The 25,165-nt window shown below is 50.9% G+C and overlaps 10 protein-coding genes across 10 annotated transcripts; 7 read left to right on the forward strand and 3 right to left on the reverse strand.

Moving 5' to 3' along the window:
- Positions 1-529: 529 nt before the first annotated feature.
- P153DRAFT_367631 (histone H3) lies at positions 530-1,372 on the reverse strand. Its single transcript, XM_033668319.1, has 3 exons — positions 1,218-1,372; positions 1,033-1,163; positions 530-978 (listed from the first exon to the last, which is right to left on the reverse strand). The coding sequence occupies exons 1-3, from the start codon at positions 1,309-1,311 to the stop codon at positions 763-765; spliced, it is 441 nt and encodes a 146-aa protein (XP_033522895.1). The 5' UTR covers positions 1,312-1,372; the 3' UTR covers positions 530-762.
- Positions 1,373-1,722: 350 nt separating this feature from the next.
- P153DRAFT_376637 (derlin-1.1) lies at positions 1,723-2,525 on the forward strand (the record flags this gene model as incomplete). Its single annotated transcript, XM_033669678.1, has 2 exons — positions 1,723-2,302; positions 2,350-2,525. 2 exons carry the CDS (start codon positions 1,723-1,725, stop codon positions 2,523-2,525), a joined length of 756 nt encoding a protein of 251 aa, XP_033522896.1.
- A 423-nt stretch (positions 2,526-2,948) lies between these two features.
- Positions 2,949-4,074, forward strand: P153DRAFT_293141 (uncharacterized protein; the record flags this gene model as incomplete). Its single annotated transcript, XM_033663880.1, has 3 exons — positions 2,949-3,136; positions 3,192-3,469; positions 3,524-4,074. The coding sequence occupies 3 exons, from the start codon at positions 2,949-2,951 to the stop codon at positions 4,072-4,074; spliced, it is 1,017 nt and encodes a 338-aa protein (XP_033522897.1).
- An 864-nt stretch (positions 4,075-4,938) lies between these two features.
- Positions 4,939-6,624, reverse strand: P153DRAFT_367633 (PAF-acetylhydrolase family member). Its single transcript, XM_033668320.1, has 2 exons — positions 5,387-6,624; positions 4,939-5,335 (listed from the first exon to the last, which is right to left on the reverse strand). The coding sequence occupies exons 1-2, from the start codon at positions 6,600-6,602 to the stop codon at positions 5,055-5,057; spliced, it is 1,497 nt and encodes a 498-aa protein (XP_033522898.1). The 5' UTR covers positions 6,603-6,624; the 3' UTR covers positions 4,939-5,054.
- A 195-nt stretch (positions 6,625-6,819) lies between these two features.
- P153DRAFT_367634 (uncharacterized protein) lies at positions 6,820-7,679 on the forward strand. The gene has a single exon (XM_033668321.1). The coding sequence runs from the start codon at positions 7,067-7,069 to the stop codon at positions 7,634-7,636; it is 570 nt and encodes a 189-aa protein (XP_033522899.1). The 5' UTR covers positions 6,820-7,066; the 3' UTR covers positions 7,637-7,679.
- A 2,311-nt stretch (positions 7,680-9,990) lies between these two features.
- Positions 9,991-12,094, forward strand: P153DRAFT_376641 (carbohydrate-binding module family 32; the record flags this gene model as incomplete). Its single annotated transcript, XM_033669679.1, has 3 exons — positions 9,991-10,072; positions 10,139-10,842; positions 10,895-12,094. The coding sequence occupies 3 exons, from the start codon at positions 9,991-9,993 to the stop codon at positions 12,092-12,094; spliced, it is 1,986 nt and encodes a 661-aa protein (XP_033522900.1).
- A 911-nt stretch (positions 12,095-13,005) lies between these two features.
- P153DRAFT_318405 (RTA1-domain-containing protein) lies at positions 13,006-14,803 on the forward strand. The gene is made up of 3 exons (XM_033665057.1): positions 13,006-13,761; positions 13,812-14,212; positions 14,262-14,803. The coding sequence occupies exons 1-3, from the start codon at positions 13,403-13,405 to the stop codon at positions 14,576-14,578; spliced, it is 1,077 nt and encodes a 358-aa protein (XP_033522901.1). The 5' UTR covers positions 13,006-13,402; the 3' UTR covers positions 14,579-14,803.
- Positions 14,804-15,359: 556 nt separating this feature from the next.
- Positions 15,360-16,991, forward strand: P153DRAFT_386631 (transferase family protein; the record flags this gene model as incomplete). Its single annotated transcript, XM_033670551.1, has 1 exon — positions 15,360-16,991. The coding sequence occupies one exon, from the start codon at positions 15,360-15,362 to the stop codon at positions 16,989-16,991; it is 1,632 nt and encodes a 543-aa protein (XP_033522902.1).
- Positions 16,992-18,270: 1,279 nt separating this feature from the next.
- On the forward strand, positions 18,271-20,786 carry P153DRAFT_376644 (uncharacterized protein; the record flags this gene model as incomplete). The annotated part of the gene is made up of 3 exons (XM_033669680.1): positions 18,271-18,300; positions 18,368-20,512; positions 20,565-20,786. 3 exons carry the CDS (start codon positions 18,271-18,273, stop codon positions 20,784-20,786), a joined length of 2,397 nt encoding a protein of 798 aa, XP_033522903.1.
- An 872-nt stretch (positions 20,787-21,658) lies between these two features.
- On the reverse strand, positions 21,659-24,944 carry P153DRAFT_376646 (seryl-tRNA synthetase; the record flags this gene model as incomplete). Its single annotated transcript, XM_033669681.1, has 7 exons — positions 21,659-21,843; positions 21,934-22,119; positions 22,179-23,084; positions 24,132-24,333; positions 24,398-24,526; positions 24,696-24,835; positions 24,893-24,944. 7 exons carry the CDS (start codon positions 24,942-24,944, stop codon positions 21,659-21,661), a joined length of 1,800 nt encoding a protein of 599 aa, XP_033522904.1.
- Between the last annotated feature and the right edge of the window lie 221 nt (positions 24,945-25,165).

The following is a 25,165-nucleotide window of genomic DNA, read 5'->3' on the forward strand; positions in this document are numbered from 1 at the left end:
TGAAAGGAAATCTCATGACGAGCTCACGACTGTTTTTGCTATTACCATGCGTGTCAATGGTATGGTTTGATTTTGATGTCCGTGATTTGACCCAGTAGTCTATTTGACATGAAAATGCTTCTTCACTGATCAGCAAGATATCTTACGATCGTTGAGCACCATCGCGTCGCTGTGGACTATGGTTGTTTTGTTGTTTTCGTTCTGGTGTCCCACGTTATATACCTGGATGACAGTGAGATTCCTTGAACCGGGGTGCTGCGAAGTAGGTCTTGGTGGTTAGCGATGTTGGTGGAATGTATTTCGAGCATGTCATGTTGGATTTTGGGGTGTTGGGGTGGTGTGAATGCCACGGTGCTGTGATGTGTAGCATCTCTATTAGAAACTTACTCTTCCTCCTCTTTCGTCGTACTCCAATCCTATCGGACCGTCTAACAGCACCAGGACCATATCGCCGCGTGTTGAACATGGGAAGAAACCCTCGAAATGAACAAGAGCTAACCGAACATAGATAGTCAACAAGTAGAAACATCTGCGAGGTGGTTTGAATTTATAAAACTACCTATATCGAATTCATGCTACAGTTACAAATCAATGACAAAAAAACATCCAGATTTATCTCTACCAAGACGAAGCGCAGCGCCTCAAAACGCCGAGTGACTTGTCTGTCCCCAAAACACGGTCCTAGTCTGCACACGAACTGCTCATCCCCACATGCCACAAGATTCGAACAAAGGGTATCTGCCAGCAACATGGCGCTCTTGCTCAAACAGGGTTGCCCCACGCTGCGCGCAGACGGCGTGCGAGTTGTATGTCCTTTTGCTGAATAGTAACGCGCTTGGCGTGGATAGCACAGAGATTTGCGTCGTGGAAGAGGTTGACGAGGAAAGCCTCGGTTGCTTCCTGCAGAGCCATGATAGCCTGACTCTGCCATCTCGTCGCGCCATCGTCGTCGGTGACGGTTTGCGCAATCTCTCGCACCTGCACACACATGCATCAGTACAATGCGCAGGATCACATGCGTTGTACACTCACCAGACGCTGAAAGGGCAGCTTCAGCAGCAGCAAGTCGGTCGACTTTTGGTATCTTTTGATCTCGCGCAGGGCGACGGTGCCGGGCTTATAACGCGACTTCTTGCGTTCTGGCGCGGGGCCGGGCTGGCCGACTGGGTTTCGTCAGCGCGGTGTTCTGCCCGCAGTTTGACGCGTAAAAAGCCCACCTCGTTTGCCAGATTCCCTCCGCGAGCCGGTGCTTGCTCGCCCTCCACGCGACGGACGCGCCGTGTTCTTGCGGGCGGGGCTTTTGGGTGCCATTGCGGTGGTCGCGGGTCGGATCACGTGTCGCAGCGACAGTCGATGTGGTGTGCAGGGCAGCTAGGTTCGAAGAATAGTGGGAGATGGCGTGCAGCGCATCGTCGTGGTTGATGGGGATGGCCGCGTTCGTCGACTCGAGGGGGCTGGGGCCGGAATGTGGCTTGTGGGTGGTGCGCCACAGTCCAACGCTCCGGAAGGCGCGACCGCGTGTTGATTGATTAGATAAGCGCTTGGCGGGCGCTCTGATGGTTACGTAGCCATATGTAAGGTCAATCAATTCGCGACTTGTCGTGGTTTGCTGCGAGCAACCTGTCCTCTCGCTCAGCCAGCGCGACATCCAACTACCATAATTACTTCTTCCGTCTGCAGCTATCGCTTCTTTACTAACACCGATATCTTCACGACGCCAGCATGGCAAACGTACTGGCCGGCGGGGACGGCATCATGGGAGGGGCCGGCTTCCCCCTCGAGCAGTGGTTCTACGAAATGCCTGTATGCACGCGCTGGTGGATGACAGCTGCCCTGGGAGCCAGTGTACTCGTGCAATGCCATGTCGTATCGCCCTATCAGCTCTTTTACAGCGTGCGCACTGTCTTTCTGAGGAACCAGTACTGGCGATTGATCACGACCTTCTTCTACTTCGGCCCACTTAGTCTCGACCTACTGTACCACATCTTCTTTTTGCAGCGCTACTCGCGCCTGCTGGAAGAGTCGTCTGGACGCTCGCCTGCCCATTTCTCGTGGCTTCTGACGTTTGTCTCGACGCTGTTGCTATGCATTGCGCCCATCTTCTCCATGGCCTTCCTCGGCTCGGCCTTGTCTAGCACCCTTATCTATATCTGGAGTCGCAAGAACCCTGACACGACGCTCGGCTTCCTAGGACTGATTGTGTTCAAGGCCCCGTATTTGCCATGGGTGTTGATGGCCTTCTCGTTGGTCATGCATTCCCAAGTACCGCGAGATGAGATGTGCGGCATTGTTGTTGGGCATAGTAAGCTCTTTCACCCTAGATTATAGAATAAGACTGATGTGTGACAGTCTGGTACTACTTCAACGACATCTACCCGCCTCTCCACAACGGCCACAGCCCTCTTGACCCCCCGGCGTGGTGGATCCGCTTGATTGAAGGCCGGCCTGCTCCTGTGGAAGAGGTTCCCGAAGACGAAGGTATGGCCGACGACCACGCACCCACGGAAGCTGTTGCTGCACGATGAACACCCATATACGCTTCATGGAGTTTGGCGAACACTCTCGGCCTTGACATACCCTGGTTTACTTGGACGAGACGGGTGTCGGTGAACTTTAGCGCCAGATATGACCATATATATATTACAACAGTCTTCGGCTATCGTTAGAGCCGTCCTCTTAATCTTCAGGTCCTATATCGTCGTCCAATCCTTTCTCATTGGTCCCAGTTCCGTTAGCCCTGTAACCCCAGACCTGCCTATTTGGGTTAATGTCCCCGCGGAGGTACTTTCACTCCTGCAGCACGTGGGGTAGGCTGTGGCAATCTTGCACGGACTTGGCCGATGTCGTTGATACCTGGTACACACTAACGGGTAGCAAAAGCTTGTGTAGGTAGTATATCTTGGGCCCTCTTCTCTTTCTCAACGTCTTGTCTATCATCTCACTACACAATGGCGCCTACCAAATCAATCTTGCTTCCTCTTCTCGCAGCTCTCCCACATGCATCTGCATGGGGAAGCTTGGGGCATACCACCGTCGCCTTTATTGCGCAGAACTTCGTCGCTACTAAGACGGCAACGTTCGCGAAGAACCTACTGGGCGACACAAGCACCGCCTATATGGCGAATGTTGCTACTTGGTATTGTTCAGTTCCAGCTTCAACTACGACCGCACATGTCTAACTCCTATCCCAGGGCAGACACTTACCGGTCCGAAGCTGCTGGTAAATTCTCCAGTGGCTTCCACTACATTGACGCTTTGGACAATCCTCCCAAGACTTGCGGCGTGATCTACGAGCGCGACTGCCCAGACGGCTGCATTGTGTCCGCGATTGCAAACTACACGACGCGTGCCGTGCAGACAAGCCTCGAGGTGGTCGAGCAGCAGAAAGCGCTGAAATGGTTGATTCACTTCATCGGTGACATCCACCAGCCGCTGCACGTGGAGAACCTCGACGTCGGCGGTAACACCAGTAAGCAAGACTCCGACACAAATACTTTCCGAGACATCTACTAATTGTATTCAGTTAACGTCACGTTTGACGGTGCCAAAACCAATCTCCACGCTGCATGGGACACTGCGATTCCGCAGAAGGTCGCTGGCACGACGTACTCCATTGCGAATGCGCAGGCATGGGCAACCAACCTGACGACCGAGATCAAGACGGGCAAATTCAAGAGCCAGGCCGCTTCCTGGAAGACCAACATCAACGTCAACACGCCCATCAACACCACCATGCTCTGGGCCGTCGACACAAACTCCTACGTCTGCACCACCGTCCTGCCCAAGGGCGTCGCGGCTGTCAACGGCCAGGAGATCGACAACGCTTACTACAAGACTGCGGCGCCGGTCGTTCAACTGCAGATTGCTAAGGCCGGTATCAGGCTTGCGGCGTACTTGGACGCCTTGGTCGCGAAGACGAGTGCTAAGGCATCCACATTGAAGAGGGAAGTCGAGGGAGAGATGGAGGAATACAGCAAGAGGGAGTTTGCTCTGGAGCCATGGATGGTTGAGGCAAAGGAGAAGAGGAGCGCGTTTGGAGATTGCAACTGTGGAGAGGCAGACCACACTCATTGAGTGTGTGTGTGTTTGTGATCTTGAATTTGTTGGTGTAGTGGGCATGCTGAATCGCTGCAGGGCGGCTGAATACTTGAGTTACGAATCAAAGCGATGAATTGACGATGTGTTGAATGCTGCATGGTGATAGGCTGGGAACTATCTGGACTGGAAATTGCTAGTGTAAAGTAGGACCACCACTTATCATGCAAGGCATGGATATGTGTCGTTATTAACAAAGCGCAACAACCACACACATCCACAGAACCCCTTATCACATGCCTTAGAAGTATAAACCCGGTAGATATGTCATATTTCTTTTGAAGAGTTGGGTGATGCTTTTCTCCTCTGATGGGGGTGGTGAATCGACTTGGACGCCTGGGCAGCAGCGAATGAGGGACGACGCGGCATTTTCGGCACTTGTGTTGACTTGCTTCTTTGGCTTGTCGGTTTCTCGGGAACGAAAGGTAGACTTCGTTTTGGGGTTTATCGTGATTGGACGTTCTGACAATCATGTATGTTGGACGGTGTGAGATTCACAAACGATGCCGACAGTCCTTGGAAGTCTTGTTCGGCGGTTTTGTACGCTCCTTGAGACCGCTTATTCATAATTATATGAAACGTACGTTGGTTGAATGTTTGTGTATTGATAAGATAGTAAATATAGTTAAATGCTCTTAGCGCAATAATTCATACCAAGCAAAAGTCTCCTTTTAGTCTGTGACGTTCTGATGTATGTCAGCGATGTGAATTCCTCCTGTGAACTAGCCTCATCACATCTCGTTCATCAAAGTTTATTCCTATACGTTGTTTCACTGCGCAAGTTCAGAAGGCTTACAGCAGTCACTACGATCTATTCGTTATGCACAGCCTTGTGCCTCCTCTGTCCAAGTCTACTACTTCAAAACCATGCAGAACATTCGAGAACAGGAAAAAGGCGGAAGAGTGTTGAAAATGCTATTAATGTATTACCAGCCCCCATTCTAAGTTTCTCCTTCTAATTACGCCATCTTTGGCACTACATGGACCTCCCAATCAGCACCATAGGGACCCTTAACTTTGCCGCGCTTGTCAGCGTCGCCCAGGGGCCCTGCTACACTAGTCACCTCACTTTCCAAGACACCTTTCTTCTCTCCTGTCTTCAGGTATTCGAGGAAACGAACGGACGCATCGATGTACTCTCGGAGCGCAGTTTTGGAGTCTAATGTAGTTCCAGTGACCAGCTTCATAATCCAGGGTACAATCAGAGGGGCATCGGTGCAGGAAGGATGCGCGGATCCAGCTATAGACAGTCAGTAACTAGATTAGGATTTCAAGACTCAATGCAACTCACTCAATGTCATGAACCACCCTTCCTTGACGTTCTCGACGATCTTCCGCACGACGTCGAAATGCCAGCCCTGTCCGTAAAACTGGACCTGTTTCTCAGTCCATTGCCCGCTGTGAAACACCAGCAATGGGACGTCAATGTTCTCGTTTAGCGGACCGGAGCCCTTCCCTGGATCCAACGCGATACCACCGTTGATTGGCATTGCTTTGGTTCCAGCGGATTTCAGAGCTTGCAGAACTCCAGTTGCACCATACGAGTGGCCGGCGACTGTAACAGCGGACATGTTCAAACGATGCTTGAACCCAGGCAGCGATTCGCGAGGCGAGTCTGGCTTGAGATTGACCAATGGCGCATCACCGGCGTTGAGCTGCTGGAACAACTTGATTGTCTCCACGATCTCCTGTTCGCGGAACTCAAGTTGGACAGCTTTCAAGTCGGCGTCTGTCATCGGTGGGTTGGACTCGAGTGCCTTTAAAGTCATATGCCAGACCTTCTTCTCCTTCCCATCGGGGTAGTGAATTATACTTCCCGGTCCACTCCCATCTCGGTGCTCGACCGCAGCAACCACGTACCCATGGCTTGCGATGCTGCCCAAATAATGCGAATATGACTGGCTCATCCCCGCCATCCCATGCGTGAAGACAACACAAGGTAGCAATCCAAAATCCTCGTCGCGCTTCAATTCCTGGTGATCTTGTGCTGCTGCGCTCATGATCTTGCCCAAGCCACCGGCACCAGCGCTCTCCTCTACCAGAACCTTTTCGGCTCCGGAGAGGATTGGTGCATCCACGACGCCAGGGATGACAGTACTGGAGCCCAGTGCCCAGAGTGCGAAAGTGAAAACACGATGCAGGGCTGGGACAGACGCGATTCTTGCATATCCCGCGCCGATAAGAGACACGGGCTGAGGTAGCCACGGACGGGCCCATGGCCGAGCATTCGGCGACGCAGCAGGCAGAGAAGAAGGGTAGTACAGTGTGATCGCCAATGTCTCCAATTCGAATGCCTTCTCCCCTGACTCTTTCAATATGGCCCCATGAATGACCTTTCTCTGGACTTCTGTCTCGATGTCTAGAATGCCAACCTCATGTGGTCCCGTGTATGGTGGTAGAGGTGAGGTGATTGGTGTTAGAGTGAAGACGAAGAAAAAGAAGACTAGGGTCGTTGATCCGAAGACCAAAACGCGCCGCCAGGTAAAACTGGGCAGACTGAAGGCCATGTTGTTTGAGCAAGAATGCGTGGCACAAATAATGACAGCAGTAGGACGACACGGATGCTTGCGGAAAGGATTCAAGGTAGGTTTTAAGGTGTTTCATGGGTGGATGGCGAAGTAGAGACGAATGACGTAGGTGCCATCGGCTACACTAGTGCGATGTGATTGGCCGACAAGTTTCGGGAACGATCGCATCTTGAGTATCTACAGCTTCATTTCCTAACTCCATTGCTGTTCAGAATTTTGATCCTCACCATATATATTCATATGTTTCAAACTAGGCATTCAAAAGTTACTGCATGGCGTACCGAATGCGCAACATCTCGTCATCGTCAAGAATGACGTCAAGACTGCTTTGCTCCATCTACACTTTGCTTTCATCACATTCCTCATTCATACAACAGTGCTACCCTCTCTGATATATTGTTCCAGAACACCGCACCTTTATTGTCTTCTGATAGCAACGTACAATGTCTCGAAGCACTTACACGGCTTTTCAGAAGCATCTTCTGTTCTTCTCGACTCCCACGAATCCTCCAAGACTCACGTTCTTATCTGGACTGCGCGCTGCCGTTTCACTGGGTCTCAACTTTCCTATATCGGTGGTCCTGAGTCTCTCCCTACGATTACTCTATGTGCAGTTTCCTAGCCTTTCGACCATCAACATCGAAAAGATCCCGCGATCAGCACATCGTGCCCAATTGAGCTCCGCCACCCTCTCCAAGTCCGAGTACACTTGTTCTGAGCTCCTTCAGCTGCTCGGCGCAGGACAGGGGAATGGAATTTTGAAACATATGATCGATCAAGGGCATATCGTTGGCTTCTGGACTATGGCGGCGGACGCACATACACACACCGTCAGCAGAGACGATGTTGAACGATTTCAACAGGGAGAGTGGGAGGAGGCTGTCGTTGCACGAAGACGGGGTCGCAACGACGTGTTGCCGTTCTGGAGAGGAGGACCGCTTGGTGTTGGGCCACATAGCTGGGCTGTTTGGAAGTTGCTTGGAGTGAGGGTGTATGATGTGAAGCAGCAATAGTTCAAATGTCATAGTCAGGGAATCCATAAAAGAGACAGCAGTAATGGTGCTGCACACACGATGAAACTTGATGTTCCAATATCACCCACGTAATACGACACCACGTGCTAGCGTGTTTAGGCTATTGCATTATTTCGGCTCGTCTTTCGGCTCAATTGCTTCCAATCATCTGTCACCCACACACCACTTCAAGTAACGAACATATGGGAAAAGAACCGCCACATCAGACTGAAGCCGTTTATACCCAAGGTATCGTGTCCAACCAAGAGGGGGAAAGATCCTTGAAGTTATCTAGCCTAGGCTGTGCATACGCAGTTGCTGTGACGCATCATGGATGTGAGGTATGTATTCGTATGATGTGTAGGTGAGAGAGCTAGCTAGGTGGCTCATGCCATATATACATGCCAAGACCCGTGACAGTTGCTGACTCCAACTAGAAGACACAATCATGATCCTGGCTTTAACAATCTGCGTATGCGTCTCTCATGACTGCAAGAGCTGGGATATAAAGAGAGAACTTGATCGAATCAGTGTTTGCTGGATGTCTGCTTGTCCTTCTACCGACCCCTGGTGACCTCGATGTATGCGTGTGGGAGTGCACATCTAACCTCCTTGCCTAACGCAATTGTCCGTGGGTGAATAGATATACAATCACTCATGACTGGCGATAAGCAGGTTCTCAACTGTGGTATCCATTCCAATCATCTTACCAGCCGTGGCCGACCTTGACAAGCCGAATAGAGATAAGCATTGGAGCCCAGTACTCCACATAAAATGTAGGTATACAGCTTTCCTTAAGCGAAATATAAACTTTATGAGCAGAAATTCCAGAATATTCCTGGAAGGGGTAATTTCAGTCTAGCTCCTACCCCTTTACTCTGCCAAGACCTCACTACCACGAACACCCATCTCTGCCTAAGCAAACTTTTCATCGGACAGTAACTATGAGGTTGAACTGTCGTTAGGACCAGGCCCAGCGTTTCGGCGATCACCATGGTGGCGATAACGACGACATGCCAATCCTTAGTCATTCGCTTGACTAGAGACAAACGACCCTGACGCTCCGAGCCGAGGTGGCGTGCAATCCCATTTACAATGTGGCATTTGCTAGGGGCGGGAAAGAAAGTGGGACGCATAGTCGGCCCATGACCCAGGAATTGACAGAGGTGTGTAGGTCGTCGCATACATGAAAGCATTTCTGGTACGTCCGATTGATACTACGAGAATCTTACTCGTGGATTTGGGTTGGCGCAACTGATCTACTTTAGATTTCAAGCCAAAACAATATATACTTGCCTTATCGCATTGAACTCGATTTCGTGTCTCTTGCTTCGATCATACTAGATCCATCTGATCTGGCAACCGCAACCGCGGAGCTGGGCGCTAGAGAAGAGTTCGCCAATTTCAACGGCGGCCACGCTACCACCCGCTTTCCGCCCCATGCACACCTTCTTCAAACCGTTAGACGTCTGCGTCCCGCATGTATCAGCTATCGATTTGACGACATCTCCCCATGTCACTGGCTTGCGAATGTCAGTCCACAACACGACCGATACGAACCCTGCCTGCGTGATCGACGTATGCCATGCCCACACGATCGTGAGTTTCAGAGCTAAGATACAATCATTTGTTACATACTGCAGCAAACCTGATCGAGTTTCTCTAACTGACCACAGCACACTTCTTTCCCAAATGCCTGGTGGCTTGACCTGACAACTCAAGCTATGCATACCAACTTGGAAAGCAAAGGCCGAAATGCAGCAAATCGAGTTTTGCTGCAGTGAAATCCTGTTCATTAAGATTTGCATACGTAAACCGACGCGGTTCGACCTTCCTGCCCTTGTACAGTGGTCCGCAGAAGTTCGATAGCTCGAGCCTAGAGAGGTACAGCTCCACTAAAATCGCGGGTGTTGACATTTCACGGGAGAACGATGTAAAACTCAACGGTGTTTAAATCAGATAAGGGTCCATATCCCGGTCTGATGCATTCCAGTATTGACTTGATATGGGCCCAGTGCAGGTCTAAGTCTAGGTTAGAGTCTAAAGCAGACCAAACTCACTAGACCCGGTACTCAGACTGATGTGTGCCAATACCATTGGCGAAGGCGGAATAGAAGTGCTTGTATGAAGGATCAAGCCAACGCCTAGCTCTAGACCAAGATAGGATGGTAGGCTAGAAGGCTTTCTGCTTTTAGTCCAAAAGAGCGTGGTGGTCAGAAGCCGATAAAGCCACAAATCCTTGGGGATGGCAATATCAGGTCATGAGAAGCACTATAAAAGACAGCCAGAGGAGGACATTGTTGAAGCATCTGATCTTTCATAGTGGTCTTTCGACTGCCAACAAGCGTTTCCAGATGGCCCTTCTTCACTTCAGTATAGCAGCTCTCCTGTCGCTCGCTCTATATACCAATCCTGCCAGCGCTGGATATGCCGCAAGTAAGCAACTTCCCATCACAGATAGGACACAAGTAAGATATTCGCTAACACCGACTGCACCTTCAGTTAGCCGTACTGGTTGGACTGCGACAGCGGACAGTTCACAGACCGGCAATGACCCCAGCAAAGCGATCGACAACAATGCAGCAACTTTCTGGCACTCGAAATACAGTCCTGCACCTATCGATCCCTTGCCAAACTGGATAATCGTTGACATGCAGGCGACGTATAACGTCCAAAGAGTCAGCATACAGCCACGAACCAGCTCTACTGGTAGAATAGGAAGCCATAAGATCGAAGTCAGTACTGATAATACAACCTGGCAACTCGCAGCGGTTGGTACATATAACAATGATGCAACAACGAAGAATACGACGTTCGTTGCGAGGCAGGCGAGATACGTGAAGATCACCGCAACGTCAGAGGCTCAGAACACGGGCGTTCAGCTCACTTCGATTGCAGAGATCAACATCTTCCAAGACGTAGTAGGATCAACACCAACACCTTACACACCTCCCGCCTCCGGAAAAGGTCTGTGGGAGAAGACAGTTGATTTCCCTTTGGTTCCAGCTGCAGTGTCGCTCCTACCCAACGGAAAGTTGTTAGTTTGGTCGGCCTACGCGAAGAATCAGTTTGGTGGTTCAAGGGGATACACGCAGACGGCTATTTACGATCATATGACTGGCGAGTCGAGCCAATTGAATGTGTCCAACACACAGCATGATATGTTCTGCCCTGGTATCTCTCTCGACTTCAATGGCCGTGTTGTTGTAAGAATCCCAATGTTGTTGTATCGTTGTACGAGGTGCTGATTTGCTACAGGTCACGGGAGGTAGCAATGCCGCGAAAACGAGTATTTATGACCCTACGGGTGATGCTTGGCTGCCAGCGCCCGACATGAAGGTGCAAAGAGGCTACCAATCGAGCGCCACCTGCTCAGACGGGCGGATCTTCACCATCGGCGGATCTTGGAGTGGACCTCGCGGTGGCAAGAATGGTGAGATATACGACCCGAGCACGAACCTGTGGACACTCATTCCGAACGCACTCGTGGGCCCCATGCTCACTAAGGACCGCGCTGGCGCGTGGCGCAATGACAACCACGCCATGCTGTTCGGCTGGAAAAACAGTACCGTGTTCCAAGCTGGACCTTCAGTCGCGATGAACTGGTACGACATTACTGGGACGGGGAACACCACCGCCGCGGGAAACAGACTTGATGATGGGGACTCAATGAACGGGATTGCGGTCATGTACGACGCCACTGCTGGCAAGATATTGAAGTCGGGAGGATCACCACACTATGAGGACAGCGACGCCACAACAAATGCATACGTTATCACGATCGGAACGCCCAAAACGAAGCCTACAGTTGCTAAGACCCAAAACATGGCGTACGCACGCGGCTTCGCAAACAGTGTTGTCTTCCCCGACGGTACAGTATTTGTGACTGGTGGCCAGTCGACAGTGACACCGTTCCGCGATACAACGGCCGCCCTCGTGCCTGAGCTCTGGAACCCAACGTCCGGAACTTGGTCCCAGCTGAGTCCAATGTCAATTCCCCGGACGTATCACTCTGTCGCGATACTTCTCCCTGACGCCACTGTCTTTCAGGGTGGCGGCGGCCTCTGTGGTCCGTGTACACAATATGGCGGCATCCCAGAAAGCAACCACTTCGATGCAGAGATCTTCGTTCCGCCTTACCTCCTAAATGCTGATGGCACCCGACGTACACGACCGGTTATAAGCACTGTAGCCTCCACTGTCAATCTCGGAGCCAAGCTAAGCATCACGACGGATACCGCTGTTACGAGCTTCTCGTTGATCAGGTTTGGTTCAGCTACACATACTGTCAACACGGACCAGCGACGAATCCCGTTGACACCGTCTGGTACTGGAACAAGCTATACAGTAACAGTTCCCGCAGATCCTGGAGTTGCGCTGCCTGGATACTGGCTACTCTTTGCAATGAACTCGGCTGGAACACCTAGTGTAGGCCAGGTCGTCAAGCTCACTCTTTAAGACTATTGGATGAATAGGACGTGTGATGGGGAGGAACATGGTTTAACGCTTCCCAAGAATTTATATCGTGTTTAGGATGGCGTTTCTTGGGATTTGTAAGGTTGTTGTAACCACTGCAGTGTTGGATTTCTTTCGACACATTTACTGGACGTCATGTTTAATGATTTCGTTGGGCGTGTTTGCTCCAAATAGTCAATGTCGAACACAGCAGGGTTGAATGCAATTAATACACTACTATCATATGGCTATGTGGTGAGCAACTACAGAAGTTGTTTCCCAGTTCATGGTAATACAACTGGGTGCTATTTGTTACACCAAGAAGTTATGACCCGCATGTCTTTTCCCAGTGTGTAATGAACGGTTCAAGAAGGAGCAAGTAGATACAGAAAAGACTGTATCTCGAGGCATGCAATTTTCCACTAGTAAGATAAAAGGCTTGCAGTAATAGAATATCATACCTGTGTAGATCGGATGGATAATATGTGACAAAATCGTAGCCTCAACTAAGAGAGTTCACGACGCCAAGCCAGAAATTTCTAAGATAGAAGACCAAACGAATCCCAACCTGGGATCATATATGGTGATCCAGACTAATAGCTAAGTTACGACCTTGCATAATAATCCTCTAGAATCTCCAAACTGCGAAGAGCTCTGTAAATCGTGACGTGAGCGGAGATTGTAAGGCGTCTACTTGGATGCGACATACGACTGGGGACCTATGGTCTAGAGCTATACGTTGATGTAAGAAGCGGCTATGGAGTAAAAGGTCGAAATAGAAGCGATGTATGGAGCAATGAGTGAACAGTCACGTTTGGCTGATGTCGGTCTTGGCAGGACAAGGATCTTGGTGGGATGCGAGCGACGTCCTTCCATCGTCGTTCGCAACCTCGAAACGCTGAAGCTGCGATTGATCTACGCGTCACTTACTTAGTGTGTCATTCATCTCCACGACATAAGCCAGTCGAAAACGACACGGCAATTATCCGCACCGTGTTCGGTCGGACATGATGGGGGCTGGGTGCATGAGATTCCCACAGCCTGGTTCAGGCGACCACCAGGTGTCCGAGCTCCAGACGCTCAACTGAGCCACAACCTCATCCTTTACGCGCCAGCCAATCATATTCAACCAACTCGAGACAGCTAGAAATGACTATCTTTTCTTTCTTCGTATAAGACATGATGTCTCCGTCTGAGAACAGCTATGAAACTCGTCACAGAACCATCGCCTTCCAGTTTTCCTTTCTATAATTTCCACCTATCTATATAGCTATTTGACAGCTACTCATCGCTTGAGCAATCCCAGTCAATATGGACACGCTTCTTTATCAACTCATTGCGAGAGCGGTCGATGAGAATGGAATCGACCCCAATAACATCGACGTTAATACCACCGACCCGATGAAAATAGCAATGTCGTTGAAATACTGCAAAGTCGGCAAGTGTCCTGAGGCATGGCAGAAAATCGAGTACCAACCCAACATTCCCGGCAATGTCATTTATATGCTCTGCTTCTTGGCTCTGGCCGGTGGTCAGGTGTGGTACGGCGTTCGGAACAAGACCTGGTCGTATATGGGCACGATGGTTGCTGGTATACTTGGAGAGATGGTTGGTTACATCGGCCGCATCATGTTGTCCCTGAATCCATTCATCATGAACAACTTCCTAATGTAAGTCTGAGTTCAATCCTACAAAGTTACAGAAACTAACCAGTGTGTAGCAACTTGATTCCTCTCACCATCGCCCCTGCTTTGCTCACTGCAGGTATATATCTCTGCCTTGGTCGCGTCATCGTAGCCAAGGGCAGTGCCAACTCTCGTCTTAAACCTAAGATGTACACCTACATCTTTGTTGGTTGCGATCTCCTTGCTTTGGTACTCCAAGCAATTGGTGGTGGTATGGCTGCTACTGCGAGAGACAAAGCCGGCTCCAGGCAGGGTGTCAACATCATGATTGCTGGTCTGATCTCTCAGGTCATCACAATCGCTCTATTCTTGACTATCTGGGGCGACTTTGTACTGCGCACTCGCCACGCTAAGCGCTCCGGCACATTGTCACGAACCCAGCCCCCGCTCTACAGTGACTTACGATCTACGAAGAACTTCCAGTACTTTCAGTGGAGTAAGTGTTTACCCCATGTACCGTATGTCAACAAACTAACACAAAGAAGGTCTGTTGGTTGCCACCGTTCTCATCTTCGTTAGATGCATTTACCGGGTCGCCGAGCTTTGGGAAGGTTTTGGTGGGCACCTTGCCAACCACGAGGCGTCATTTATGGTTTTCGAAGGACCTGCTATCATTCTTGCTGTTTGCGCCATGACGATCTTCCACCCTGGCCGTATATTTGGCGATCTCTGGATTCCTGCTGGCAAGGGCGTGGTCACCATGAACAAGCTCAACAACGATGAAAGTTCGGTACAGCTCACCGAGACCCAGTGGAACCATACTGCATACGACCCTGTACCGCAGACAGGGAGTATCGCCTAGTGGAGGAAGAGAAACCAGGAACGCAGAGATGATCACGACATGCAGAGGCGTTACTATCGCCCTCCTTACGGCTTGGAGTTGATCTACTGCGTTTCAAAATCGATGCGGATTGTACGTACATTGGCGTTATGGATAGATTATACCAGGGTACAGCGATTGCTTTCATGGCATAGGATAGTCTTCAGGTAGTTACCAGAGTTGCAAAAGCACGTTCCTCAAGGCACGAGTGTATATTCGCTCGACTCATTTGTCCTCATATTGCTCGACATGCCTGTTGATCCTTGCCAGTGTCGTATCTGGCTAAGCATTGAAAACCACAATGCAGTTCTTAACATCCGCCTGCGACACGATATCCAGAAATATGCTACATCAGCAGTGCATACCATGGCTGAAGCATTTATTGCCGGACTTGAGAAGTTGATTGAGTCTCCTGAACATGAATTGACAATAGGTATTAGTAGACACATCCGCGGGTAGCCCGCCACGAATGATAATCAAGCATTTGGTCCTTACTTCAGATCAAGCACCACCAAAGGTGAAACTTTCAATACTCGTCATAAACGTGGAGCAGAATCACTCCTCATTGCGAGTAAGTGCTAGGGGGCCGAATCAAGCTTTGATGACTATTTTAAAGCAAGGCGCCCAGCTCGGCGCTTACTCATTGCGGTCGGACACACTCCTCATTTCAACATCGAATTTCTTTGGTCCGAACGCTCATGGACACCGTGAAGAGCATTCACTTGAGGGATCCTGAGACGCTTCCACCATCGTTGGCAACATCATGACGCCTCCGACAACCCCAAATGGACCTCATGTCGTTCGAAACAGCCGTGTATTGCCTCAACAGCCGGCGAGCTGCGAGTGTGCTGTGCCGCTTTCGTTGCTGGATGCAACAACCGCCAAATTTGGGCTTTCCAGCGCTATCTGGCTCCTGGAGCGTCCAACCATTTCGCTTGCTTCCGACGATCTTGCCAACCATCTACGCACAACACTCAGTACGACTTTGGATGCATATCCACAGTGGTGCGGCTACCTGAAAGGCATCCTCAGTATCGATGACGACAGCCTTCCCCCGGAAACGACATCTTTCCCAGCGCACGCGAAACGCTATGGTCGTGTGTATGTTCACTATGGTACCAGCACAGATCCAGGAGTTGAATTTGTAGAGGCGACAAGTATAGCGACCGTCGATAGTCTATACAGTGTCAATTCTGCAAAGCGACGGCCCGTCTGGAACCGACGGGGAGACGAAGAGACTCTCACCCAATTTGTCCCTCCGACAAACGTGGTACTTGCGCTCGAACCCAACGAGAGGGACACGAATGGTCTGTACAAACCAATCATGGCTGTACAATGCACCAAACTTGCATGCGGTGGCCACGTGTTGGCCGTCAAGATCGCACATCCATGTGCAGATATCGCCGCACTCACGCGATTCGTGCGAGACTGGGCGAGTGTCAGTCGTGCCATACTTACAGAAGCCCCCCTACCAGTGCTGAGTCCGGTCTTTAAACCTCTGCGGCTGGATGCGTCTGCCGCTGGCAATATCAATGCCGATGATGCCGATCCTGCCATCATGAAAGACGCTCTTAGCCTCCCGTTGCATAGGTACGACTGGTGGGCTCCGCCTGCCACGCCGCCCTCCCCTTTCCCTCCGGATCTGTCACTGGCTGGAAAGCCGCTACCTTGGGCTGAATGGGATACCAACGCGCCGGTGGATCAGTGCACAGTTCACTTCAGCCGGAAGCAGATCGATCATCTGTGGCAATCAGCTATCCAAGAAAGTTCTCTTACATCTTCGAACTTGAAGATCAGCAAACATGATGCATTGTTGGCTCATGTCTGGTCATGCGTGGTGCGTGCTCGTGGCCTTCGGGAGGATCAGGGCCCTGTCCACTGCGATCTTGTGCTGGGCACTCGGCCGGCCTTCCAGCTCAATAATTCCTTCATGGGTTCGCCTACCGTGATGCTCAACATCGAGATGGCTGCCTCACATGTCGCATCTGGGAGAGCGTTGGGACCAATTGCACACCGCATACGCGAGACAGTATCGACGGTCAACGATTCACAACGATTGGCGGCTCATCTCCACAGCATTGCGTACGAGAAGTCGCCGCAACGGATCTGGCAAGCATTTTTGGGCCAACGGCACATATTAGTGACTACGTGGGCTCGTGCGGGTATCTATGATATCGAATTTGGACTGGGATCGTGTATTCGCTACGCCGATGGTGTGGTGCCGTGTGTGGATGGGTGCATTCTCATTGTCGATGGTCCACCGACAGAACCTACACCTCCCTCGAGCACAACAGCACGAGGGTGGACAGATAATGGAGTGGACATTACTTTTCCTTTACGCTGCGAAGACATGGAGCGCTTGCTGCAAGACCCATTGCTTCTGCCGCAGGTGTAACTCCTACACTGTCATTATGTCACATACATAGACGTTCGAAGATATAGTCTTGACAACAGATACACTAAACAGCACCGTATCGCCCTATTGAATGCCGCATTCAAGAACAGAATCTCGAATAGCCTTGATCCCACTCGGGCAAAACACCAAACTTGCTGCATATAGCTTAATCTTGAGTGAATCTTTGGCCCAAGCGTCGAGCTTACTGTTCGAGACATCCGCTGGGGAAACGGTGTGTGATGGAGTATTCAGGTACTAACAACCTTACCTGGACCATGTACGCAACACATACTGTCCATCTCATTTTTCCCTAGCACTCAAGTCGTGTGATTCGAAACACTTTTCGCAACAACGGCGTCAGACCCATGGACGATGTACAAGTTGGAGCGGAATGCAGAGTCAGCCCGTAACTTCGACACTCGAAAAGACCACTTGGGAGCCAAACCAGACCCAACAACAAAGGCGAGAGCTGTACCAATCTATCAGACAGCTGTACATTCCTAAGGGATTGAATAGGAAGTATTTGAAGCCAATGAACATGATGTGTAACAATCGAATAGGCTTCGCCACGTCGCTCGCGATTCTGCAGGTGGAGAGGCGAAGTATAGTACGAAGAGAGTTGAAAAGGTCCCTAGTAGTGAGTGATACGTCAGGGGTAGATGAACGCCCCCTGAGAAGACCTATATCTCGAACAGCGAATAACATTTTAGCCGAGGATATCATCTCCATACATGTCAGTGGGGGAATGAAAGGCCAACATGTAGCGCTCAGGAAAGCTTTTTTTTATGACTGAAGGGTCGAATTGTGCGGCAAGATCAGCAGTCGCAAAGAAAACACTCCATATTGACGACATGAGAAGTTGACCCGCATCTCTCTGGCTGAAGAAGCATCATAAAGAGCTGTTATCCTCCAATTTGGTAAAGTTTTGAACCATGCTTACCGTCAGACGCACGGCAATATCATGTTTGTCAAAATCTTACAGAATTTTGATACTGCGAGCACACATCCCTGCTTTGGGCCGGAGAATTTCATCTTCACCAACTGCAAGGTGCTACTAGACACAAAATTTACCATCAGCAAGCCAGGAAAGGAGACAGCCGCGCTCAAAGCCGTTGAAGCCGTTCAACAATGTGACGTACTTGCGGGGAGCCGCGGGGGATCTATCTCAGTTAGGCCTAGTGCGGATCCCTGGCGCGCGTGAAACGCTTGCGGTTTGGTCTACGCGTCTCTTCCGCGACTTCCATGCTGCTCGTTTGCTCTTCGGCGTCAGCAGAGAGCCATGGAGCCCGTCTCAGCGCTATTCGGAGTGGTATGTGTCGTTATTCTTCACGAACAATCAGCTCTCTGTACGGACCTATACTGACCACCAAGTCCAGATGGCCGCCATCCCGCAATGCATCCAGTCCGCCAAGAGTCTGTACGACCTCCGTTCGCGCTACAAGGACGCCTCGATCCTCATTACCGCCATCTACTCCGAGTCAATGGTCATTGCAGCATCTCTCTCTCAGGTGCAGAACCTGCTGCAACACGATGCCCTGCAAAACAAGCCCCAGCTACTCGAAACGTTTGACCGAGCGCTGACGGGATGTCGAGTGGTATACGGGTGCTTGGAGGAAGAAGTCCGAGACCTTGTGGTAAAGGCAGAGGAAGACGACTTGAAGTTCAAGGACCGAGCCAAGTTTTTGTGGAAGGAAGACACGTTCAAAGAGCTCCTGCAGCAGATTCGAGGCCAGCAGTCGGCATTGAGCTTGCTGATACAAGGCTTGCAGATGGAGTCAATTGCAGATATTAGGTTATTGGTTGAAGCCAACAGCAGCAAGCTAGACCAGGTGGTCAAGCGTTCCAGGACCCTGCGCCAGTCACATCCTCGCATTCAGGTGCCAGATTCACTATTCAGCCACACGTATTCAAAAGAGGATGCTGCGGATGCGGATTCCATCATCAAGTCTACTGAATTTAGTTTCGACGATGAGGTCATCAACTCGAAAGCTTATCGGCGTGCAATGGCCATGTACGCTTCACAGACTGGAAATAAGGCACCTCCAAGCCTGGAAAAGGATATCCTAGACGATGATTTGGATGCTTCCACAATCAAGAATGAGATCGTCGACTATGAGAAGGACCCTGTGGTGCAAACTGCTTCGGAGGATGTGCGCATAACGGCGGACGAAGAGCACAGCCCCGAAGTTACGGATGCTCAATCTGACGCCCTAGACTCAATTGAGCATGCCGTGCTCCCTTATATGCCTCGTATGACTTCAACGGCGCCATACCTTACGTCTCGAGTTGGTATTGTCAATGTTCCCAAAGAACGCTCAAACAGTACACCGCTCCCTACGTTATCGCGACCAAATCGTGAGGAATTTCAAGCGATCGTTAAAAGTACACCTCCACTACCTCCACGCCGCCCAAGCGGGCAACAATTGCGTACACAGGGATTTGTGAATCCCACACCAAAAGCGCGTTCGGCATCGTCTGACAGTGTCTTGACTCCAGGCACGCCTTTGTCAACGTCAACGACCTCGTCTTACACCATATATGAGTACTCAGACCAGAATGTCAACACATCAAGAAGGCCTGTTCGGAAACCATTACCATTGGTTCACAAAGCATCCCATGACATTCTTGGAAGTATTCGTATCCCATCATATGTATCTGAACCATCCATGATGGTTTCCTCTCCACGTTCTACTGAGATGCATGACATCTGGACATCACTTATAGATTGTGAACAAAAGTTTATCGAGAGAATGACAAAGCTTCGCACGATATTTTACGACAAGGTCATACGGGAATGGCCACTGCTTGAGAAGCACCTAGAGGCCATTCTTATAGGGGCCCAACTAGCATCGATGAACAAAGACATCCTGCTCGGCTGCATGGAGTTACAAGTTTCGAAGGCTGATAACTCCATCTTCGACCCATCCCTGTTCGAAAATTGGACAAGCAAGATACAGAAAACGTATCGGGAATATTGTCAGGCGATGCCACACACTGCGGAATCCCTACGAGCCACTCAGAATGCGGACTTGAAGTTCTCACCCTTTGTTAATACTTTGGGGCTGAGTATTATCAGTTTTGGCATGGGCTGGGAGGACTATTTAAGCTTACCTCTTTCTCAGCTAGAAGTCTATCGAAACAAACTTCAAAATATGCTCGACGCTTCACTGTCACTCGACTCCTCGACGGCGGAAAAAGGAACGGCACGCATAGAAAAGGCTTTGGACGCGGTGAAGGGGCTTCAATCGCTCAGCCATTCTCTTCTTGAAGAAGCTCAAAGTCGAGAGGACATACAGAACTTGGAGCGACGCTTGACCACCATGGACTCGGACTACCTCTCTCGGCTTCGACTTCTCAATCCGGCTCGCCGCGTAAGACACCAAGGGGTTATGGCAATGAAGCTCAGGAGTCAAGGGCAATGGATATCGATCCATGTCGTGCTTTTTGACAACTTTCTCCTGTGGGGAAAACTCAAAACGCAAAGGAAAAACAAGGAAGAAAATATCATGGTGCTAGAAGCTGTAAGTGGTCCAAAAGACGCTCCATTGTATTCCTACGTACTAACCATCCCAGCCCATTCCCCTTGATGAACTTGAGATCAACCTTCCGTGCGATCAGCATCAATTCCAAAAAGCGTCCTTCTTCGACGATATCCCACGAGGCTCAGTGTTATACCTCATTCTTATCAAAAATAAGAGCGCTAGTGGAAAACCACATTTGCTCGGTTCGTATGGGTATCAAGAGAGAACCGAGTGGATGCAACATTTTACTGCAGCTACTGCCGTGACAACATAGACTGGACATGGTCTGTTCGAGTCATCCAGCAGTTGACAAGTCGCTCAATGGTGACGACTTGTCCATGAAGTTCAACAGGAAGAAGGTACACGATCCCGATCACACCTTAATACTATCACACTAACAGACAACAGGTTGACACCAAGTCTTTAATGTCTGCAACCCATTGAGATTTCCGATACTGCGACAACCATCGCAAGTACACGCATAGCATCGTCAAGCAGTAGCCACTCGATGCATCAAAGCCTTTGCGACACCTGCCCTCAACCGCCGACCTCCGCACTCCCCCAGTGTTACACATGTTGGCATATACTGAGCGATCGTTCTTGTTCGGTTGATCTGGTGACGGCAGATGCAAGGAACCAGACACGCATGCGCAAACATACCGAGGTCGCGTCAGGGATAGTGACTGGCTTCACGTCTGGGTATCAAGGCAGTGTTCCATTGAAGAGGGTTTGCCGAATACGAGTATGATGAGTCCTGGGTTGTGGGATAGCAGAGGCGCAAGTCTAGCCAACGGATCGAAAGAACAGGTCGGATGTGGACGGTGAGCCGTCGAGTGAAGTAAAGTAGATGTTTGAAACAAGACGAGGTTCCCGAGACGGGGAAGGCAGGGGAGGGGATAGAACGCGAGACTGGCTTTTGGTGCGTGGTCGAAGCGATGGCTTGTCTGAGCATCAGCACGAGAAAACGTCAATTTTACAAAAGCACCATCACCAAAAGTATGCGAGTCTTTGTGTTCCACAGCCTTCATTTCTCTCAGAGTGCATACACGCACATATCAAGCTATTTTCTCCAAAGAGACCAATGAATCACTGTCAATGCCTACCATCATATCCTACCACATGCACACGTCGTCGCCCTCCGTTTACTCATTTCGTCCGATCGGGAAGAGTGGCCTTGACATCCTTCGGGGGCGTCCACTCCTTGACATACGGCAGCGTCTCAGGCTGGCCAGGGATATATTTCCTGAGCACTTCAGGCACGATAATGCATTCGTTCTCAGGATCTTGGTAGTTCTCGAGGAGACAGCAGAGGGTTCGCTCAGTTGCGCAGACTGCGAGTTGCAGATTCGTTAGTTTTACATCCATCTCGCATAGCATACAGGAGAAACAAAGGAGTGAAGAGTAACGAGGGAGCGACGTACGAGTTCCGTTCAGCGCGTGAACGTATTCCTTGCGCGTGGCAGTCTGCTTCTTGACGCCGAACCGAATCTCCAGCTCGCGTGTCTGGTAATCTGTGCAGTTTGAGATGGAGACGAGTTCCTTGTACTCGCCGCCGCCGGTGACGGGGAACCACGCCTCGAGATCGCGCTTCATAGAGGCCGCGTTGTCTGTCGCGTGTCAGTCGCAAGAAAATACAGTTTAGTCTGTCAGTGCAAGGGGGACATACTCAGCGCCCCACTGACGATGTTGATAACGTGGTATGGCAGGCCCAGGCTCTGGTAGAACTCCTCAGACGTAGCGAGCATGTCGTTGAAGGCCTCCCATGACTTCTCCGGGTGCGTGATCAGGAATTGCTCTACCTTCTCGAACTGATGTATCCGGAAGATACCCCATGCATCTTTGCCATGCGACCCGGCTTCTTTCCGGAAGTTGGTCGAGTATCCCGCGTACTTGATGGGCAAGTCCTTCTCGCCTAGCCACTCCTCCGAGTGCAGCGCGGAGATGGGCTGTTCCGACGTGGCAATGAGGTACTTGTCCGTCTCAGGCTTGTCCTTGCTCTCGGTAACCTTGTACAGTTCCTCGTCAAAGTCGGAGAGCTGGGCCGTCTTGGCCATCTGGTCGCGCAGCATGAAGAAGGGAGGCTGGTTGGGCGTGTAGCCCTTCTTGAAGAGAAACTCGAGGCCATAGTTGACGAGGGCGAGGTTGAGGAACAGACCGTAGCCGATCAAGCAGTAACCTCGGTGGCCGACGATTTTGACGCCGCGCTCAGGGTCGTAGCCGTTGATTCGTGCGAGCACGCCGTGGTGCGGGATGCCGTCCTTCTTGAACTCTGGTTTCCGGTCCTCGGGCGCCCATGTCTTCACCACCTCGTTGTCGTCCTCGGTGTTTGAGATGGGGACGTCCTTGTGCACGTAGTTGCCCACCGTCTTGGCTTTGGCATTGAGCTTGTCGAGCTTCTCGTTCGCCTCAGCTTCCTTGGCCGCCTTCTCGTCCTTGAGCTTCTTCATCTCTGCGAGCAGGTCGTCGGCGTTCTCCTTGGCCTTCTTCTTCTGCCCCACCTGCTTCTGCAGGACATTGATGCTGGAGCCAATCTGGGTGGCTGCATATTGTGTCTTGCGGTGGTCCTCGAAGCCTGCGATGATTTCGTCGACAATCTCGACGGGCGCGTTCCGCTTTCGCTGCGAGTCGCGGATCTTCTCTGGGTCGCCGCCGCGCTCCTTGATAAAGTCGTTGCTGCCCCTCCATGTCAGTGTGTGTCTCGGGACTGAAGCTCAATACCGTCCAACAGGGGGAAAGTCATGTTTTTCTAGTGAGAAATATGCACTTACATGTCCAACATAGCGTCTCACGTGTACCGGGTATGCGCCGGTGGATTAATTGGTCGTGAACAGAAAGTTGCCAGCCCGCGACTCACAAATGTGTTGGTGTCGCTTGAGTCAGGGGTCAGGGTTGGCGGGGCAGACGCGAATGGATTGCGTGGCTGTGCTGTGTGGCGAGTAGATCTGTATCGTAGTGGGTGATGGAGCCACGAAGCGCCCAATGTGCTGAATGTCAAGGCGGCTTCAAACTGCCCAGTTAGGCAAGCCAAAAGAGCGCCCACGTGAAAGCATCGAACGCTGCACTTCCTTCGTCAAAGCTTTGGAGCTGCCCCATCAAGGTCAAGTGGTGGTCGGTGCAGTGTGCATGAGTGGAGTCAACAACGGGATAAGTCATGGGAAGACGAGCTTGGAATTCAAGATTCGAAAAAGATTCGGTGCAAGACGAAAGCATTCGTATACATGAGAACATCACAAAGAAAGAGTTAAGATCGTTATGTTATTCAATCGCCGAGTCTCTCATAAACGCCCATTACGCCTCCGATCACATACCGCTACGCCATCATGCCTCTAAAGAGGTCGTAAGAATGGAACTATAACCAACCCAGACCCAATACCCATCTATGCCATCTAAAACCTGGGCAATTAAACACGAACCGTAAAACGTATATCATCGTTTGACGTTGAAAAGCCCACGCAAAACATTACCCACCGTATGTTTATCTCCTCTCTCTAGCTGGACTCTCGGGTCCTCGCCCGTCTCAGGCGTCGCATCGAGAATCTCATCCGCAGCCACTCCCACAGCATCCACGTCAGTCAAGCGCCTCACATGACTGTGCACTTACCGCCAGCAGCTGGCTCACCGGGGTTCTGGCTGCGCTCGACCTCGCCGACCATGAGCTCAAACGCCTTCTGCACGTTCTCGTTGTACCGCGCGCTGGCCTCTGTCCATGCGCATTTGAACTCTTCGGCGAGCGCTTTGCCGTCTTCTGGAGTGACCTGGCGTTGTTCGGGGCGGAGATCGGACTTGTTGCCTACGATGATGAGGGGGACCCACTCGACGGCCTGGACATACGAGGTTAGATACGACGACTGCGGATGGTGTAGCCAGGGAAGGGGTTGGGCTCACGAGGTGGTTGAGGATCTTGTCGCGGATGATGCGCGCCATTTCAAAGCTCTGCTTGCTGGCGACCGAGTAAACAATCATGTAGCCGTGAATGCCGATAAAGTGCTTCGAGTTGAGGATACTGTATTCATCCTGTGAACAGAGTCAGTCCATGTCGGTGCTGTGCTCAGAAACCACGCCCAGCCACCAAGGTCGCGTGCATCAGTCGACATTGTCAGACCGTGGTGCACAGCTTCGGCGGGGTGTGGAGCTCGACGACGCGCCGCAATGCGGGGAGAATAGAAAACCTCAAGCCGCGTACCTGACCGGCCGTATCAATAATCTCCGTCGCAAACTCCTGGTTCTTATAACGAATCATCTTGCTGAACGTGTTCTCAATCGTCGGATAGTAGCTGTCGACGAAATGACCATCGACAAACTGTACTGTCAGGCTCGATTTGCCTGTGCAATTAATTGTCAACTTTCCAAACACGACCTCTTCGCAGCAATGCTACATACCGACAGCCCTGCTGCCGACAATGGCCATCTTTCTCTGCTTGGGTGCCGGCATCTTGCTGCAAGGTTTCCGAGGGAGTGGTGAGAGAGAGCAGTAAAGCTCGTCAAGGTAAAGATTTAGAGAGCGAGAGAGGGGAAGAGGAGCAAGCTGATGGCCTGAGATGCGCTTGCCCTTGTCGATCTCTGGTGATGAAAGACGCCGCGGAGCAAGTCTCACCGAGCAAGACGAGACAAAGACAAGCGTACAGGTCCAAGCGCGCCAATGATCGACGTGGT

This window comes from Dothidotthia symphoricarpi (assembly GCF_010015815.1).
Source record: "Dothidotthia symphoricarpi CBS 119687 unplaced genomic scaffold P153scaffold_12, whole genome shotgun sequence".
NCBI classification, from domain to species: domain Eukaryota; kingdom Fungi; phylum Ascomycota; class Dothideomycetes; order Pleosporales; family Dothidotthiaceae; genus Dothidotthia; species Dothidotthia symphoricarpi.